At 42.4% G+C, this 17,922-nt stretch overlaps 1 protein-coding gene across 2 annotated transcripts in view; it reads left to right on the top strand.

Moving 5' to 3' along the window:
• Positions 1–17,509, top strand: part of ACAT1 (acetyl-CoA acetyltransferase 1) — a 28,937-nt gene extending 11,428 nt beyond the window's left edge. The window contains exons 2-12 of one of the 2 annotated variants that reach the window (XM_003253095.4): positions 1,866–1,913; positions 3,759–3,876; positions 4,160–4,255; positions 4,759–4,859; positions 8,572–8,715; positions 9,730–9,880; positions 11,282–11,377; positions 12,112–12,225; positions 13,663–13,727; positions 16,132–16,289; positions 17,187–17,509. In XM_003253095.4, the coding sequence (XP_003253143.2) occupies positions 1,866–1,913; positions 3,759–3,876; positions 4,160–4,255; positions 4,759–4,859; positions 8,572–8,715; positions 9,730–9,880; positions 11,282–11,377; positions 12,112–12,225; positions 13,663–13,727; positions 16,132–16,289; positions 17,187–17,307 (1,212 nt within the window). In that variant the 3' untranslated portion in view covers positions 17,308–17,509. Of the gene's footprint in view, positions 1–1,865; positions 1,914–3,758; positions 3,877–4,159; positions 4,256–4,758; positions 4,860–8,571; positions 8,716–9,729; positions 9,881–11,281; positions 11,378–12,111; positions 12,226–13,662; positions 13,977–16,131; positions 16,290–17,186 lie in introns of those variants that run through there. The other variant, XR_004033659.1, reaches the window with a different exon arrangement.
• The last annotated feature ends 413 nt before the right edge of the window (positions 17,510–17,922 follow it).

The raw sequence follows: 17,922 nt of genomic DNA, 5'->3' as shown, positions 1-17,922 counted from the left end.
CACTTCTTCCCAGACGGGGCGGCCGGGCAGAGGCGCTCCTCACTTCCCAGACGGGGCGGCTGGGCAGAGGCGCTCCTCACTTCCCAGACAGGGGCGGCCGGGCAGAGGCGCTCATCACTTCCCAGACGGGGCGGCTGGGCAGAGGCGCTCCTCACTTCTTCCCAGACAGTGCCACCGGGCAGACGCACTCCTCGCTTCTCAGACGGGGCGGCCTGGCAGAGGCGCTCCTCACTTCCCAGACGGCGCGGCCGGGCAGAGGCGCTCCTCACTTCCCAGACGGGGCGGCCGGGCAGAGGCGCTCCTCACTTCTTCCCAGACGGGGTGGCCGGGCAGAGGCGCTCCTCACTTCTTCCCAGACGGGGTGGCCGGGCAGAGGCGCTCCTTACTTCCCAGACGGGGCGGCCGGGCAGAGGCGCTCTTCACTTCCTAGATGGGGTGGTGGCCGGGCAGAGGCGCTCCTCATATCCCAGACGATGGGCAGCCGGGCAGAGGCGCTCCTCACATCCCAGACGATGGGTGGCCAGGCAGAGACGCTCCTCACTTCCTGGACGGGGTGGCAGCTTGGGGCAGAGAGGCTCCTCACCTCCCAGATGGGGCGGCTGGGCAGAGGCGCTCCTCACATCCCAGACGATGGGCGGCCAGGCAGAGATGCTCCCCACCTCCCAGACGGGGCGGCGGCCGGGCAGAGGCTGCAATCCCAGCACCCTGGGAGGCCAAGGCAGGCGGCTGGGAGGCGGAGGCTGCAGCGAGCCAAGACCACGCCACCGCACTCCAGCCCGGGCAACACCGAGCACCGAGTGAGCGAGACTCCGTCTGCAGTCGCAGCACTTGGGGAGGCCAAGGCGGGCAGAGCACTCGAGGTCAGGAGCTGGAGACCAGCCTGGCCGACATGGCGAAACCGCGCCTCCAGCCAAAGGAGAAAAACCAGGCAGGGGTGGTGGTGCGTGCCGGCAATCCCAGGCAGCCCGCAGGCGGGGGCAGGAGAATCACGGGAGCCGAGGCAGGGAGTCTGCAGTGAGCCGACTATACTCCAGCCTGGGCCACAGAGGGAAGAAAAGAGGGAGGGAGGGAGGGAAGGAGTTTACTGTTTCCTTTTTTAAGAAATAATTTATCTGCTATTATAGGTCATATTTATATGAGATGTGTTTGCCTCATATAAATCAAAGACAATTGTTGGAAGTGGATAGGGAGAAACAGCAAGTTTTACTTGGAAACAATCTTAAAGAAATGAGAATATCTTGTTGGATTCTAAGACTAAATTAGATCCTAGCTTTAACTCAAAACTACATTTTAGAAAGCTATTATTTAAGAAAGACTTGGAATTTTTTTTTTGAGACGGAGTCTCGCTGTGTCGCCCAGGCTGGAGTGCAGTGGCGCAATCTCGGCTCACTGCAAGCTCCGCCTCCTGGGTTCACGCCATTCTCCTGCCTCAGCCTCTGGAGTAGCTGGGATTACAGGCATGTGCCATAATGCTGGGCTAACTTTTCTATTTTTAGCAGAGACTGGGTCTCATCATGTTGTCCAGGCTGGTCTTGAACTCCTGACCTCAGGTGATCCGCCCACCTTGGCCTCCCAAAGTGCTAGGATTACAGGCATGAGCCACCACCCCCGGCCAAGACTTAGAAATTTTAAGATAGTAAACTTAGGAGTTAAAACATACATTTCCAATGAATAATCAGAAACGTTTATTATAAAGCAATCATTTTTTTCTAATTGTTAAAAGTGATATATTCTGACCACAGAAAACTTGGAAATAAAAGCATAAGGATGCAGGAAGAAACCACTATAACCTTATCACTGAGAAATATAAAATGATATAGTTTAATATTTTTTACATTATAACATTATAAATATTTATATTACAGGAAATAAGATATGTGGAACGGAGTTATGTATCAAAACCCACTTTGAAGGTAAGTAATTTAAATTGTGCTTTAAAATTTCCAGAATTTAAAGGAAATGTCAATAAAAATGCGTATACTTATGATTTGGGTATACGTGAAAGTTAAAGCAGGATTGTGCAACAGTTAGGAATAGCTATTTAAATATTCAGTTAAAGTAGATGACTGTAATAGAAAAACATTTCAGTTAGTCTCTGCCAATGTTTGCTGCTTCCTTATAGTCTGCTGCAAAACAACATTCCCTCTTGAACTGGGTAGTGTTCTTCCTTTGCTCACAGGGACTCCCATTGTATTGTGTGTGGTACAAGCAGAGACCGTATAGAAGATCCTAGAAGAGAGGGAGTGGACCAGCTGGGAATTAGACAAGGAGGGCCATTACAGCATCTCCTAGGGCCTTCTGAGGAGTCCTCTCTTTGTTTTGTAAGGGTCACTAAAGTGACTTCGTTAAGACCTTCTATCAAAATCTAGGCAACCATTCTGTTATTTATCTCTAAACTTAATAGGAGATTGTGGAAGACAAGTTTAAGGAGAGAACTGTCACAGTGCTGTTTTATAGTATTCAAGAGAGCTTTTATCTTCTTTTGCTTAATGTTCATATTATTGTCTTACTGTTTAAGAAATTATGGCTCTGCGCTGGGTGCAGTCACTCACGCCTGTAATCCCAGCATTTTGGGAGGCTGAGGCAGGTGGATCACAATGTCAGGAGATCGAGACCATCCTGGCTAACACGGTGAAACCCCATCTCCACTAAAAATACAAAAAATTAGCCGGGCGTGGTGGCGGGCACCTGTAGTCCCAGCTACTCAGGAGGCTGAGGCAGGAGAATGGCGTGAACCCGGGAGGCGGAGCTTGCAGTGAGTTGAGTTCACGCGCCTGCACTCCAGCCTGGGCAACAGAGCGAAACTCCATCTCAAAAAAAAAAAAAAAGAAATTATGGCTCTGGCTGGGCACAGTAGTTCATGCCTGTGATCCCAGCACTTTGGGAGGCCAAGGTGCATGGATCACCTGAGGTTAGGAGTTCAAGACCAGCCTGGCCAACATGGCAAAACCCCATCTCTGTTAAAAATACAAAAATTAGCCGGGTGTGGTTGCAGATGCCTGTAATCCCAGCTACTCAGGAGGCTGAGGCAGGAGAATCACTTGAACCTGGGAGGCAGAGGTTGCAGTCAGCCAAGATCACTCCACTGCACTCCAGCCTGGGTGACACAGTGAGACTCCATCTCAAATTATATATAAAAAAAGAAATTCTGGCCCTGGCTCTGTCCTGGTTAAGTGGTATAGCCCCACCTAGGATACAGGTCTTGATTCCTAGCCAGAGTTCCTTTCAGTAAGGGACCCTCTTAGAGTTGTTTATTATGCAGTTAACAAGAGTAAAGTGGCTGAGTGTGGTGGCTCATACCCTTAAACCTAGCACTTTGGTAGGCTGAGGCAGAAGGATTGCTTGAGCTGAGGAGTTTGAGGCTGCAATAAGCTATGATTGTGCCACTGCATTCCAGCCTGGGCAGCTGAGCAAGACCCTGTCTCAAAAACAAAAATACAAAGACAAACAAAAAAACAAGATACAGTGACCATTTCTTGAATTTTGACTGAGGAATAGAAAGGAAACTTAAGCTTCTGTCCTCAAACCTCCTGTAGAGAACTGGGAAGGATCTACATCTATTTTAGAGTTGGTTTCTATAAGGTCTTAAATAATAAAGCACTAGCATTGAACTGATTATCTTTACAGCTGTTCAACTATTGAGATTAATTTTTGATGACTCATTCATAGAAGTGTTTTTTTGATAATATATTTGTTTATTTAATGAAATACGATTTGAGTAAAATACCTATAATTTTTACCATCTTGTGTCTTGCCAGGAAGTGGTCATAGTAAGTGCTACAAGAACACCCATTGGATCTTTTTTAGGCAGCCTTTCATTGCTGCCAGCCACTAAGCTTGGTTCCATTGCAATTCAGGGAGCCATTGAAAAGGCAGGTCAGTAGTTGCTTTGCTTTTTGTGTTAAAGGAGCAAAAAGATTCCATGGAAAAGATATTTATTTTGCATTAACTATGTATGTAACACTTAGATATAACTTAATGCCTACATTTCTGCTTTCCCTTGTAAAGAAGTCTTTGTACTATACAGTTTAGATTGAAACTCAAAACTGACAAAAAAAAAGAAACCATTCCTATTGTGTAATGTCACGTACCTTATTAGGTAATCACTGATTATTAAATTGAATTAAATGCCTTTTTGACTTTTTTTTTTTAAATAAAGGGATTCCAAAAGAAGAAGTGAAAGAAGCATACATGGGTAATGTTCTACAAGGAGGTGAAGGACAAGCCCCTACAAGGCAGGCAGTATTGGGCGCAGGTACTTGGAAGACATTTTTGCTTTTATACTTAAAATGTGTAAAAGGGGCCGGGTGTGGTGGCTCACGCCTGTAATCCCAGCACTTTGGGAGGCCGGGTGCATCACGAGGTCAAGAGATGGAGACCATCCTGGCCAACATGGTGAAACCCTGTCTCTACTAAAAATACAAAAATTAGCCGGGTGTGGTGGTGCACTAATCCCAGCTACTTGGGAGGCTGAGGCAGGAGAATGGCGTGAACCTGGGAGGTGGAGCTTGCAGTGAGCCGAGATTGCGCCACTGCACTCCAGCTTGGGGGACAGAGTGAGACTCCATCTCAAAAAAAAAAAAAAGTATAAAATGGCAAAATGAAGGTTATTTAAGCTTAAGTGAAATATTAAATGCATGATATAATTTGTAGTTATATTGGCAGAAGAAAAGTTGCAGTTTATAATAACATGCTCTATTAAGTTCTGCAGTTGTGTTTGAGTATCTGTTTTTCAAAAGTGACTTATATTGGTTTTAGGCTTACCTATTTCTACTCCATGCACCACCATAAACAAAGTTTGTGCTTCAGGAATGAAAGCCATCATGATGGCCTCTCAAAGTCTTATGTGTGGACATCAGGTAAGAAACACTGTCCTTTCCATTTATTAATCAGAATAATACCTAGGGCTAAAAGACACAAAAATCTAGGCATATTCGTATTTTAGAAATGAGATTCTTTCTCATAAGTGAGTATGTTTTCTCACATGCTCAAGAGTGTCTGGATTTGCTAAGTCCATTTGAAGTATGGTCAAAATGATAGCGTAGGCTGGGTATCATGCCTGTAAGCACTTTGGAAGGTTGAGGCAGGAGGATCCCAGGAGTTTGAGACCAGCGTAGGCAACATAGCAAGCGAGACTCTGCTCTTTGAAAGAAAAAAAAAAGCGTAAGTATCTTGTGTTAAAAAGTTGTTTTTAGGCCCGGGCACAGTGGCTCACTCCTATAATCCCAGCACTTTGGGAGGCTGAGGCTGGGGGCAGATCACTTGAGGCCCGGAGTTCAAGACCAGCCTGGCCAACATGGTGAAACCCCATCTCTACTAAAAATACAAAAATTAGCTGGGCGTGGTGGTGCATGCCTTTAATCCCCAGCTACTCGGGAAGCTGAGGCACAAGAGTCACTTGTACCTGGGAGGCAGAGGTTGCAGTGAGCTGAGATTATACCACTGCACTCCAGCCTGGGAGACAGAGCAAGACTCAAAAAAAAAAAAAAAATTGTTTTTAGTCAAGGCATTTGGGTCTTTCTCTGGGGCTGGGTGACTAAAAATTCATAAATACTTTATTTGCCAGAATAAGACAGGTTTTCATTATAAAGGAGAACAAGGTGCTTAACCCTGGGAATCAAATCATTGCTTGAGCCCAGGCTTGATGACTAATTTGTAGTTTCTACGATGCCTGGACTCAGTTAAGTTGTACAGGCTTTCTAATTAGCCTTGCTGATCTGTATCTTGTCTTTACTTGAGATCAAGCAAGAGACAGGCTCCTTAGCAAAAATATGCTGTCAGGTCAGGAGGTGAGACCTGGACACACAGAAGAACCAAGATTCTCTCAGATCTGAGCCCTTCATTTTTCAGATGAAGATGTTTTTCAGTGTGTCTGAGACAGCCACAGAGTTACAGGGCTAAGCATCTACCATGTGACAGTCATTGGAAATAGAGTGGTGAACAAAACATTTAAAAAAATCTGTACATGTACAGGTCTCTGTTGGAAAAATGCCTAAAAGAAATGCTGAGTCAGGATTTGAACATTTTGGTATTTGAAAATGCTTTCCATAAAAGTTGTACCAGTTATACTTTCCAAAAACTGTGTGACTTGTCTGGATCTGCACCACCACTGGGTAGTACCAAACCCTTGTCAAACCGGTGGGTGACAAATGGTCACGAGATTTAGTTTCAAAACTGTTTGTCATGGAAAGTTTTGTCTTAATTGATGTATCGTGGTTCTCTAGCAAATGCCATTTGTATTATATTGAAATACTTTCATTTAATATTATTCATTTGTGCATATATACAGTGACTTACAGGCATACTTGGAAGTGCTTTGTTTTGAATGTTTATGACCTTGGAAAACAGTCAGTTTTACTTTATAATGAAGAATTGATACCTTATTTTCTGTCACTTATTATTGCCATCACCCCCAGTAAAAAGTACAAGTGAATAAAACTTAGATGAGAACTGGTTAAGAATTTCTCTATTTCGGAACAGGCAAAATACTTAGGTTTCTTTGGTATAGAGCTTGCTTGTCTGTATGCCTGATTAAAGACTGTGAGAAAATATTATTGGCTTTATGTTTACATTAATGTTTTATATTAATAAAACTGTTTTTAACTAGCCCTTATAATGCAAGTGATTTTTTTTGTTGACTTGTAATAACAAGTTGATTAATATTTATTAAACCTCTATATGCCAGTTGCCAAGGACGTAAAAATATGACAGGGTGTCTGGCCTCAAAGGAGCGTAGTCTAGTGGGAAGACTTGATGTATAAACATATAATAATATTAAAAGGATTGCATAGTAATTGGGGAACACAAAGGAAGAGAAACTTTCAAGAAAGGATAGAAATAAATGGTCAAGGCAGACATGAAGTAGTGTTCTGATTAGTTTTAAAGGAAATATAGGTGTTTTACATGTTGGTGGATGGGGGAAGTGCAGAGATATGTGTGTGAAATGTGCATGGTGTCTCTGGAGAGCTTTAACTAGTTCCGTGTGACCTGAGGTATAGGTTAGGCTGCGAGACTGAAAAAGGGGAGAGAAGGGATACTGTAAAGGCTTTATATATTATGCTGAGTTCTCTAAGGTGTGAAATGATCAGATTTACATTCTAGCCAAAATGAGTCAGACGAGTGTCGATGATGCTTTGGTGGAAAGGCTGCATGTCAGATCAAGTGAAAAATTATTTCAGCTGTCCAGGAAGAGATGATGAGGATCTCAGTCAAGGATGTAGGATTATTTTCATGAACTGAGATTACGTCTAATCTTCTAGAGCACATTAAATTTTTAGCAGCATGAATGAAATGAAGGGTTAGAAGGTAAGAATTTCAGGCCAAGTCACGGTGGCTCATGCCTGTAATCCCAGCACTTTGTGAGGCTGAGGTGGGCGGATCGCTTGAGTCTGGGAGTTTGAGACCAGCCTGGGTGATATAGCGAAACCCCATCTCTACTAAAAATATTATACAAAAATTAGCTGGGTGTGATGGTGCATGCCTGTAGTCCCAGCTACTTGGGAGGCTGAGGTGGGAGGATCACTTGAGCCCAAAAGGCAGAGATTGCAGTTAGCTGAGATCGTGCCACTGCACTCCAGCCTGGGCAACAGAGAGACCCTGTCTAAAAGAAAATTTAAGAATTTCAGAAGATGGTTTTACATGAAAGATTTCTGGTATTTTTTTTATTTTTTATTTTTTTTTTTAAGACAGTCTTGCTTTGTCGCCCAGGCTGGAGTGCAGTGGCGCTATCTTGGATCACTGCAAGCTCTGCCTCCCGGGTTCATGCCATTCTCCTGTCTCAGCCTCCCGAGTAGCTGGGACTACAGGCGTGTGCCACCAAACCCGGCTAATTTTTTGTATTTTTAGTAGAGATGGAGTTTCACTGTGTTAGCCAGGATGGTCTCAATCTCCTGACCTCATGATCCACCCACTTCAGCCTCCCAAAGTGCTGGGATTACAGGTGTGAGCCACTGTGCGTGGCCAGATTTCTGGTATTCTTATTAATGCCTGATTGTAAACTTCTTTTGAGACAGTCTTGCTCTGTCGCCCAGGCTGGAGTGCAGTGGCACAATCTCAGCTCACTGCAACCTCCGCCTCTTTTTTTTTTTTTTTTTTTTGAGGAGTCTTGCTCTGCCCCCCGAGGCTGGAGTGCAGTGGCACGATCTCAGCTCACAGCAACCTCCGCCTCCCAGGTTCAAGCAATCCTCCTGCTTTGGCCTCCCGAGTAGCTGGGATTACAAGTGCCCGCCACCACACCCAGCTAATTTTTGCATTTTTAGTAAAGAGGGGGTTTCACCATGTTGGCCAGGCTAATCCTGAACTCCTGACCTCAAGTGATCCACCCGCCTCAGCCTCCTAAAGTGCTGGGATTACAGGTGTGAGCCACTGCACCCAGCCAACTTATTTCTCATCATTTTACACCATTTCTTTTCATCAGGGTGAAGTGGTAAAGAGGGTACTTCCTATATTCACTGTGTAACAAATGTTTAATAAATGCATGTAGAATACTTGTTTGGTGGTAGCTGTATAACGGGTGTCATGGGTTTGCAACTATTTGAATTAACACTGGGTTTTTCTGGTGTTGCTGCGCAGGATGTGATGGTGGCAGGTGGGATGGAGAGCATGTCCAATGTTCCATATGTAATGAACAGGGGATCAACACCATATGGTGGGGTAAAGCTTGAAGATTTGATCGTAAAAGACGGGCTAACTGATGTCTACAATAAAATTCATATGGTAAATGTGCTTTTTAGTGGATAAATGCTATCTAATGTCCAATACTGTTTGATTTTTCTTATTGTATGTACTTTACAAACTGAACTGAAAGATGGGCTCTATAAATGTTGATTTTAGCCATGTACTTTTGGAAAATATTTTTGTATGCCTATTGCATCGGCATGGCTCAGTCATTAAAGAAATTTTCCCACATTTAAATAGGGTATTTTCTGACGCTCAGCTAGCAACTGCTTGGCTGATTCAAGTATGTGAAGATAAGACATGAATGGGCCGGGCGCGGTGGCTCTGGCCTGTAATCCCAGCACTTTGGGAGGCCGAGACAGGTGGATCACCTGGGGTCAGGAGTTTGAGACCAGCTTGGCCAATGTGGTGAGACCCCGTCTCTATTAAAAATACAAAAAAAATAGGCGTGGTGGTGGTGTCTAATCCCAGCTACTCAAGAGGCTGAGGCAGGAGAATTGCTTGAACGCGGGAGGTGGAGGTTGCATTGAGCCAAGATTGCACCACTGCACTCCAGCCTGGGTGACAAGAGTCAAACTCCGTCTCAAAAAAAATACGAGTGAAAAGTGACCTGGTATAGAAAGAAATATATGTGTGTGTGTGTGTATATATATGTTGTTATTATTTTTTGAAATGGTGTCTTGCTCTGTTGCCCAGGCTGGAGTGCAGTGGCACAGTCTTGACTCACTGCAGCCTCTGCCTCCTGGGCTCAAGAGTTCTCCTGCCTCAGGCTCCCGAGTAGCTGGGACTACAGGCGCTTGCCCCCATACACAGCTAATTTTTAGTAGAGACGGGGTTTCATCATGTTGGCCAGGATGGTCTTGATATCCTGACCTCATGATCTGCCCGCCTTGGCCTCCCAAACTGCTGGGATTACAGGCATGAGCCACCACGTCCGGCCTAAGAAATATATTTTAAGAAATGTAACTACTAAACACTGTAAGTTATGCAAAGTTAATAGATATTTTCTAAATTATGCAAAGTTAACTTTAAAATATTTCAACTTTTTATCAGGGCAGCTGTGCTGAGAATACAGCAAAGAAGCTGAATATTGCACGAGATGAACAAGATGCTTATGCTATTAATTCTTATACCAGAAGTAAAGCAGCCTGGGAAGCTGGGAAATTTGGAAATGAAGTTACTCCTGTCACGGTTACAGTAAAAGGTAGAGAGATAATGTTCCAAAAAGGATGAATAGACTTTTCATGTTGCTGAATGTTTTATGCTTAAGTTTTACATTAGGACATTATCTTGGTTCAACTGAGGATACTGCTTATGGTTAATAAAAAGGGAAGAGTTGCCAGTTCAATCTACCCAACTTAATGTCAGGTTTCAATCCATTTATAATATCCCTGAGTATTATTTTAAATTTGAGAAATTTATTAGAACTCTTTCCTATAAGTGACAGTCAATACGGTATTTTAAATTGAAAAGGGATTTACTAGAAGGTTACCGGGAGTGCCTCCAAGAACTGAAGGATGAACAGTAGCAACCATTCAGCTCTGGGAACTTCAGGGATTGGAACTGGGTGTTCACTACTACTAAGACATGCTCTCTTGGCTTCTCAGACCTGCAGGCTTTTATGCTTTATTCCCTCAGCCTTTCTAAAGTTGCTGCCTCTACCTCTAGGGTCACATATATAGGATTCTCAAAAAGGAGAGACTTTCTCACCAGTTCCAGCAGAATAAATCCACAATAAAGACTCTTTAACTTGCTTTAGGTTACAATTCTATTCCAGGAATGATTACTGTGCTCTAGATGATAGAATACTACTAGAGCTTATTTAGTGTAGGTCAGATAGCTACCTCTGGGGTCAGGAGAGTGGGGTCTGTGATCATAGAAGGGAGGTGAAGAAGAGAATGGGATGTGGAGGTGTAGATTTAAATTTTGTGGCTGGGTGCAGTGGCTCACACCTGTAATCCCAACACTTTGGGAGGCTGATGTGGGAGGACTGCTTGAGCCCAGGAGTTTGAGACCAGCCTGGGCAACAAAGTGAGACTTGGCCTCCACACAAAAAAATTAAAAATTAACTGGGTATAGCAGCACACGCCTGTAGTCCCAGCTACTAGGGAATCCAAGGCAGGAGGATCAATTGAGCCCAGGAGTTCGAGGCTGCAGTGAGCTAGGTTTGTAGCATTGCACTCTATTGGGAGACTGTCCACGACCATTTCAAACAAAATCAGCTGGCTGTGGTGGCTCACACCTGTAGTCCCAGCTACTTGGGAGGCTGAGTTGGGAGGATCACATGGGCCTGGAGAGGATCAGGTAAACTGTGACCATGCCAGCCTAAGTCACAGAGGGAAACCCTGCCTCAAAAAAAAAAAAAAAAAAAATTGTGAGGCTACTTTGTTTCTCTTTTTAAGATGGTAACATAATAGAGATTATAGTTAACAGATTCTAGATGAGTGTTTACTTGGGATGGTTTAAGGGAAGCAGGGATACAAAGGGAGGCACAGACTACTAGGCATCTTGTACAACAGTTGCTTGCTGAATGACTACTTGTTTTGAGTGATTGCTGAATGACTACTTGGCTTCAGCGATTTCACTTAAAATATTTTTATTTTAGGTCAACCAGATGTAGTGGTGAAAGAAGATGAAGAATATAAACGTGTTGATTTTAGCAAAGTTCCAAAGCTGAAGACAGTTTTCCAGAAAGAAAATGGTTAGTGTTAAGAAATGAAGCATAAGAAAAAAATTGAGCCAGTATACCTTATCTAATTCTTAGAATTGCTTAAGGATTTTTAAAAATTCTAGAAAACATCTAGATGTTAACATTTTCAATATATCAGGCTCATGTAAAATTGTTTTGATAGTTTATACCTTCAATATATAAATCCCAGGGAAGAGATGTATAACATGACTATAGAATTCAGATTTTCATATGTAGCAGTCTATGATAGGGTCTTCACTGGCATTGAAAAAAACAGATTTATTGATATAATTTATATACCATAACATTCTCCTATTTAAAGTGGTTCAGTAGTTTTTAGCATTCATTTATATTTAACTCCAGGTGATTCTAGATAAGAAGAAATACCTGATTTGAAAAATATGTAGTGAGTACCTGCTATATATTGAATAAGGAAAGGTAGACCCTGGAGACAAAAATATTAACTGGTCCCTATCTTTCAAGAGTTGTAGACCAGCATTTACCCAGTGCCATCATGCATGTTTCTGATCTTTGAGAAAACTGTTAGTTTTATGTCCACAAAAAGGCATTCTTACGTTGTCTTGGAGTTAGCTATGTACATGTTTCCTGAGGGCAGGAATTGTCTCCACCCATATTTGTAATTTCTTTAAACATTTAGCAGCCCAGGCAGTAGGTATTTGTTAAATTGAACCAAATGCATTTATTGTGAAGGAATGTTTTGACTTCATGCTCATTTTTGCTTTCAGGCACAGTAACAGCTGCCAATGCCAGTACACTGAATGATGGAGCCGCTGCTCTGGTTCTCATGACGGCAGATGCAGCGAAAAGGCTCAATGTTACACCACTGGCAAGAATAGTAGGTAAGGCCAGCCGAGGTGGCTCACACCTGTAATCCCAGCACTTTCAGAGGTTGAGGTGGGAGGATTGCTTGAGCCCCGGAGTTCGAAATCAGCCTGGGCAATATAGTGAGACTTCGTCTCTACAAAAAGTTAAAAAATTAGCTGAGCATGGTGGCATGTGCCCTGTACTACCATCTACTTGGGAAGCTGAGGTGGGAGGATCCCTTGAGCCCAGGAGTTTGAGGTTGCAGTGAGCTGAGATTGTGCCATTGCACTCCAGCCTGGGTGACAGAGTGAGACCCTGTCTTAAAAAAAATAAGGTTTCTAAACATCTATAAAGCTCTTCATGAAGCTGAGTTTACTTGTTAGATACAGCCAACTCCAATATTAAGTATTACTATCTATAGGTTGTATTTGTGGCAGAATTTAATTGATACATATTTCAATTGAGATAGAAGCTCCTTTAATATTTTCATTATACTTTATATAAGATTAATCTTTAAGGGCTGGGCACAGTGGCTCATGCCTGTAATCCCAGCATTTTGGGAGGATAAAGCAGGATTGCTTGAGGCCTGGAGTTTGAGACCAGCCTGGGCAACACAGTGAGACCCCATCTCTGAAAGAAAAAAATTAGCCAGGTGTAGTAGCATGCCTGTAGTCCCAGTTACGTAGGAGAATAAGGCTGATGATCATTTGAGCCCAAGATGTCAAAGCTGCAGCACCACTGCACTCCAGCCTAGGCAACAGAGCAAGATCTTTTTTTTTTTTTTTTTTTTAAAGATTAAGCTTTAAAAAACTTCCTGTCCTGTATGATAAATAGAAGAAAATAAAGTACATGCATTTTCTTAGAGAGGCAGCTATATAGGAAAAAAAGAATATGGGATTAGGAGTCCAGAAATACAAAATTTAGATGTGTGGCATTTTAATATTTATTAACTCTGTGGCCTTGGGCAAGTTCTCAATGTCCTTAAGCCGATTTTTAGCTGCAAAAATCTGTCTTGCCTTCTTCCTAAGGACTTAACAGATGCTATTTTGTTACTTTATAAAAAGCCTTATAACTTCATTTTTTTCTTAGCTTAGATCATGGTTTCTTAACCTCGGCACTATGATTTTGCACTAAATAATTCTTTGTTGTAGGGACTGTTCTATGCATTGTGGATGTTTAGCAGAATCCTTAGTCTCTACCCAGTGGCATCTGAACTATTCTGACAACCAGAAACATCTCTAGATGGTGCCAGTGTTCCTAGAGGCAAATACCCCCAAACTCCCTCCCAATGAAAATCAGTGTCTTAGATTACTGGAGTAATTTTATAAAGTGTAGAATCCTAGAAAAGGAAGAAATATATTTACATATATTAAAGGGGTTAGGAAATGTGCATTTAATGGGCTAAACTTGGCTTTTGCATATTCTATACAGTAAAAAAAGATTTTAACACTCCCCCCCCCTTTTTTAAACAGCATTTGCTGACGCTGCTGTAGAACCTATTGATTTTCCAATTGCTCCTGTATATGCTGCATCTATGGTGAGAACAAAGTGAGGGACGATACTCCATTATGCCAACTTCTGGTTTGCTTATACCAAGGTTGCAGTTTTTAAGATTTTAAATGTTGTTTATCTGCCAAAGCAGAGAGATAGCTTGGTTTCAAATCTTCCCATGTCTTCTCCTGTAACGAGTAAGAGCAACAAGGATAACAAACAAAAAAATAAATAAAGAACAGCTCACAAACTACATCTTCGGTAGAAAAGGTAAAACTACACATCTGAATTACTTGTAAGTATCATACAGAACTCACACACCTGGTGTAACCACAAAGGGGAGGGAATGCTGGCTGGTGGTTCCAGATCTAGAATGGAAAGCAACTAGTCACTCCCCAGGAGAGGACTCCATTCTGAAAGGGAACAGCTGGCAGCAGGTCTTCAGAGTAAACAGTAAAACTAGAGACAGAAAACCTACATATTCCAAATTGTCAGTAAGGGCTATCCAAGTCTCAGTGGGAAATTGCTAAGCAGTCACAGGAAAAGAAAGTTTTAGGGGTTCAGGGTTCTTAGAAATCTTAAGTAAATATTTCCTTTTGAGAGGGCCTCACCCTGACAGTAAACTTCTGTAAGCACCCACATAAAAAAAAAATTGCAGTATTTTATAAAATCAGATTCTCCCCCCCACAACGAAAAAAACCTGCAGAATCAGTAGGAAACAAGAATAGAGAAGGATCAGAAACAAGGGGCCAGTGGAGTGATGATCTGCTCAGAGCTGGCAGATCTCAGAAAATGACAGGAACACGTAGCTTCTGAAAGTGAGTGCATCACGTTGGAAAGCAAGGGTAATAAACAATTCTGGATTCTGAAGGTAGAATAACTTCTGAGAGCTACAGACTTGGCTATATATGGGTGCCATATTTTGTTTTGTGTTGTTGGAACAGTGGAAGCTGTTTGAGCTGTAGAGGCTAGAAAGCTACCTCAGTCCACTAGCAGAAGAGAGGAAGGTGGAGGAAGAGTTCCATGTTAATTTTATTATTGCTTACAACAAATTTCTTCTGTAAAGAAAAAGGGCACTCACTAGTAGTGTTTTAGGGCACTCACTAGTAATGTTTTAAAAAGTATTAGCTTGGGAGGCCGAGGCGGGCGGATCACGAGGTCAGGAGATCGAGACCACGGTGAAACTCCCTCTCTACTAAAAATACAAAAAAATTAGCCGGGCGTGGTGGCGGGCGCCTGTAGTCCCAGCTACTCGGAGAGGCTGAGGCAGGAGAATGGCGTGAACCCGGGAGGCGGAGCTTGCAGTAAGCCCAGATTGCACCACTGCACTCCAGCCTGGGCGACAGAGCAAGACTCCGTCTCAAAAAAAAAAAAAAAAAAAAAAAAGTATTAGCATAGGGATAATCATTGGCACAAATACACCTTCCTGCATAGCTGAGGAACTACCAAAACAAAACAGATCATATAGTGTAAGATTTTAAATAAATGACTTACAATGAAACTGCAACAGATGTAAATATCTGTGGCCTAGATAACCCTACAGTAACATTTATAAAGCAGAAACTGCAGAGGATGCATTAATATTACTAATAGTAGAAACTAATATACCTCTTTTATTAACAGTCAAGAACATAGAACTGGCTGGGTGCAGTGGCTCTCGCCTGTAATCCCAGCGCCTTGGGAGGCCGAGGCAGGCAGATCGCTTGAGCCTGGGAGGTCAAGGCTGCAGTGGGCCATGACTGTGCCATTCCACTTCAGCCTGGGTGACAGAGCAAGACCCTGTCTCAAAACAAATCAACAACAAAAAAGAATATAGAACCAAGCAACACACAATCAGTAAAGCAGAGCTTAAGAATATATAAAGCATTATGTGCCCCTAAATAGAAAATGCACCTTTTCAAATATCTGTGGAAAGAAAATCAAATTTTCTGTCCCCTATGTCAAAACAGACATAATGTAAACAAAATTCTTTGATATAATGGAATAGGATGAGCAACTAAAAATCTGAAAATAGGCTGGGCGCACTGGCTCACGCCTGTAATCCCAGCACTTTTGGAGGCCGAAGTGAGCGGATCACCTGAGGTCAGGAGTTTGAGACCAGCCTGGCCAACATGGTGAAACCCTATCTCTACTAAAAATACAAAAAATTAGCTGGGCATGGTGGTGGGCATCTGTAATCCCAGCTACTCAGGAGGCTGAGACAGGAGAATTGCTTGAACCCGGGAAGCAGGGGTTGTAGTGAGCCAAGATGGCGCCATTGCACTCCAGCCTGGGAGATAGAGCAAGACTCCATCGGAAAAAAAAAAAAATCTGAAAATAGAGATCCTTCCATCCGAAACCAAGAACTTCCATATTTAAATAACTTACATCAAATTGTAGTATTTCAAGGAAATGATGACTAACTTGTGATTGCTAATTATTTGAACATCATGTCTTTTAAAAAATTTAAGGTTCTTAAAGATGTGGGATTGAAAAAAGAAGATATTGCATTGTGGGAAGTAAATGAAGCCTTTAGTCTGGTTGTACTAGCAAACATTAAAATGTTGGAGATTGATCCCCAAAAAGTGAATATCAATGGAGGAGCTGTTTCTCTGGGACATCCAATTGGGTAGGTAAAAATAATAACTATATCTGGGTTAATAGCTGCCTTTGTGTTTCTAGCTAAACTTAAAACTGCTTCATAATTCCTATTGCTCTTAAGTTTTCCTTCCTACCCATCTTTCATAAGGCAAAAACCATTTCTGATGGATGGTATCCAGTACTGAACAGAGACCTGTCACATCTGTTATTTGAAACCTAATAATGTTTTATGCTGAGGAAGAAAAAGTGTACATTTAGACTCCCCCCGCCCCTTTCCTCCTATTTATTTAATTAGCTATAGGGTACTGTGGGTTTTGGTTACATGGATGAATTTATAGTGGTGGGGGCTGATTTCAGTGCACCTGTCCCCTAATATGTAGTTTATCCCACAACCCTCTTCCATTATACTCTACTCTTCTATCCACTATACTGTTCTGTACTTTAAAAGATCTGTGACCTGGCCAGGCATGGTGGCTCACGCCTGTAATCCTAGCACTTTGGGAGGTGAGGCGAACAGATCACGAGGTCAAGAGATCGAGGCCGTCCTGGCCAACATGGCGAAACCCTGTCTCTACTAAAAATACAAAAATTAGCCGGGTGTGGTGGCGCATGCCTGTACTCCCAGCTACTTGGGAGGCTGAGGCAGGAGAATCGCTTGAACCTGGGAGGTGGATGTTGCAGTGAGCTGAGATTGCGCCACTGCACTCCAGCCTGGTGACAGCGAGAATTCATCTCAAAAAAAGATCTAAGATCTGTGACCCTTCCTGAAACAAGTCCTCCAAGTTTGTTTTAGAATAGTAGTAGTTAATTCAGCAAGTAGTAGTGGGCTAGTAAGGTTCTCAAGAAGTTAAATTGGAATAGAAACATTTTGGTTAGTCATAAATTCTGTACTTCATTAAAGAAGTAAATGCTTTCTTAATTTTAGGATGTCTGGAGCCAGGATTGTCGGTCATTTGACTCATGCTTTGAAGCAAGGAGAATACGGTCTTGCCAGTGTTTGCAATGGAGGAGGAGGTGCTTCTGCCATGCTAATTCAGAAGCTGTAGACAACCTCTGCTATTTAAGGAGACAATCCTATGTGACCAGAAGGCCTGCTGTAATCAGTGTGACTACTGTGGGTCAGCTTATATTCACATAAGCTGTTTCATTTTTTATTATTTTCTATGTTAACTTTTAAAAATCAAAATGATGAAGTCCCAAAACATTTTGAAATTAAAAATAAATTTCTTCTGCTTTTTTCTTGGTAACCTTGAAAAGTTTGATACATTTTTGCATTCTGAGTCTATACTTATCGAAATACAGTAGAAATATCAATGTGTAATATTAGTGACTTACATAAGTAGCTAGGAGTTTCCACTTGTGAGAACACATTTATATTTTTGAGGATTGTTAAAGGTCAAGTGAATGTTCTCTGTAGGTAATTTACTAAATTTAGTAAATTACAGTAAATTCTCTTTACAGTAAGTAAGAGTTGGCTATTCTGGACAAACTAGCAGTGCTTCATATAATCACTCAAACCACAGTGTGTGCAGCAGTACTAGAAACAAGACAGAAGCCCATGTCCTCAGGGTCTAGAGTGGGGGCAATTTCTTATAACCTCAACATTCAGGGTTGGGGGAGGTCAAGCAGAAAATCCTGGAGTTTGGGCTCTGAATTACTAT

Source organism: Nomascus leucogenys, chromosome 15 (assembly GCF_006542625.1).
Source record: "Nomascus leucogenys isolate Asia chromosome 15, Asia_NLE_v1, whole genome shotgun sequence".
NCBI classification, from domain to species: Eukaryota; Metazoa; Chordata; class Mammalia; order Primates; family Hylobatidae; genus Nomascus; species Nomascus leucogenys.
Note: the sequence above shows the minus strand (reverse complement) of the source record. Positions and strands in the feature narration are given on the sequence as shown.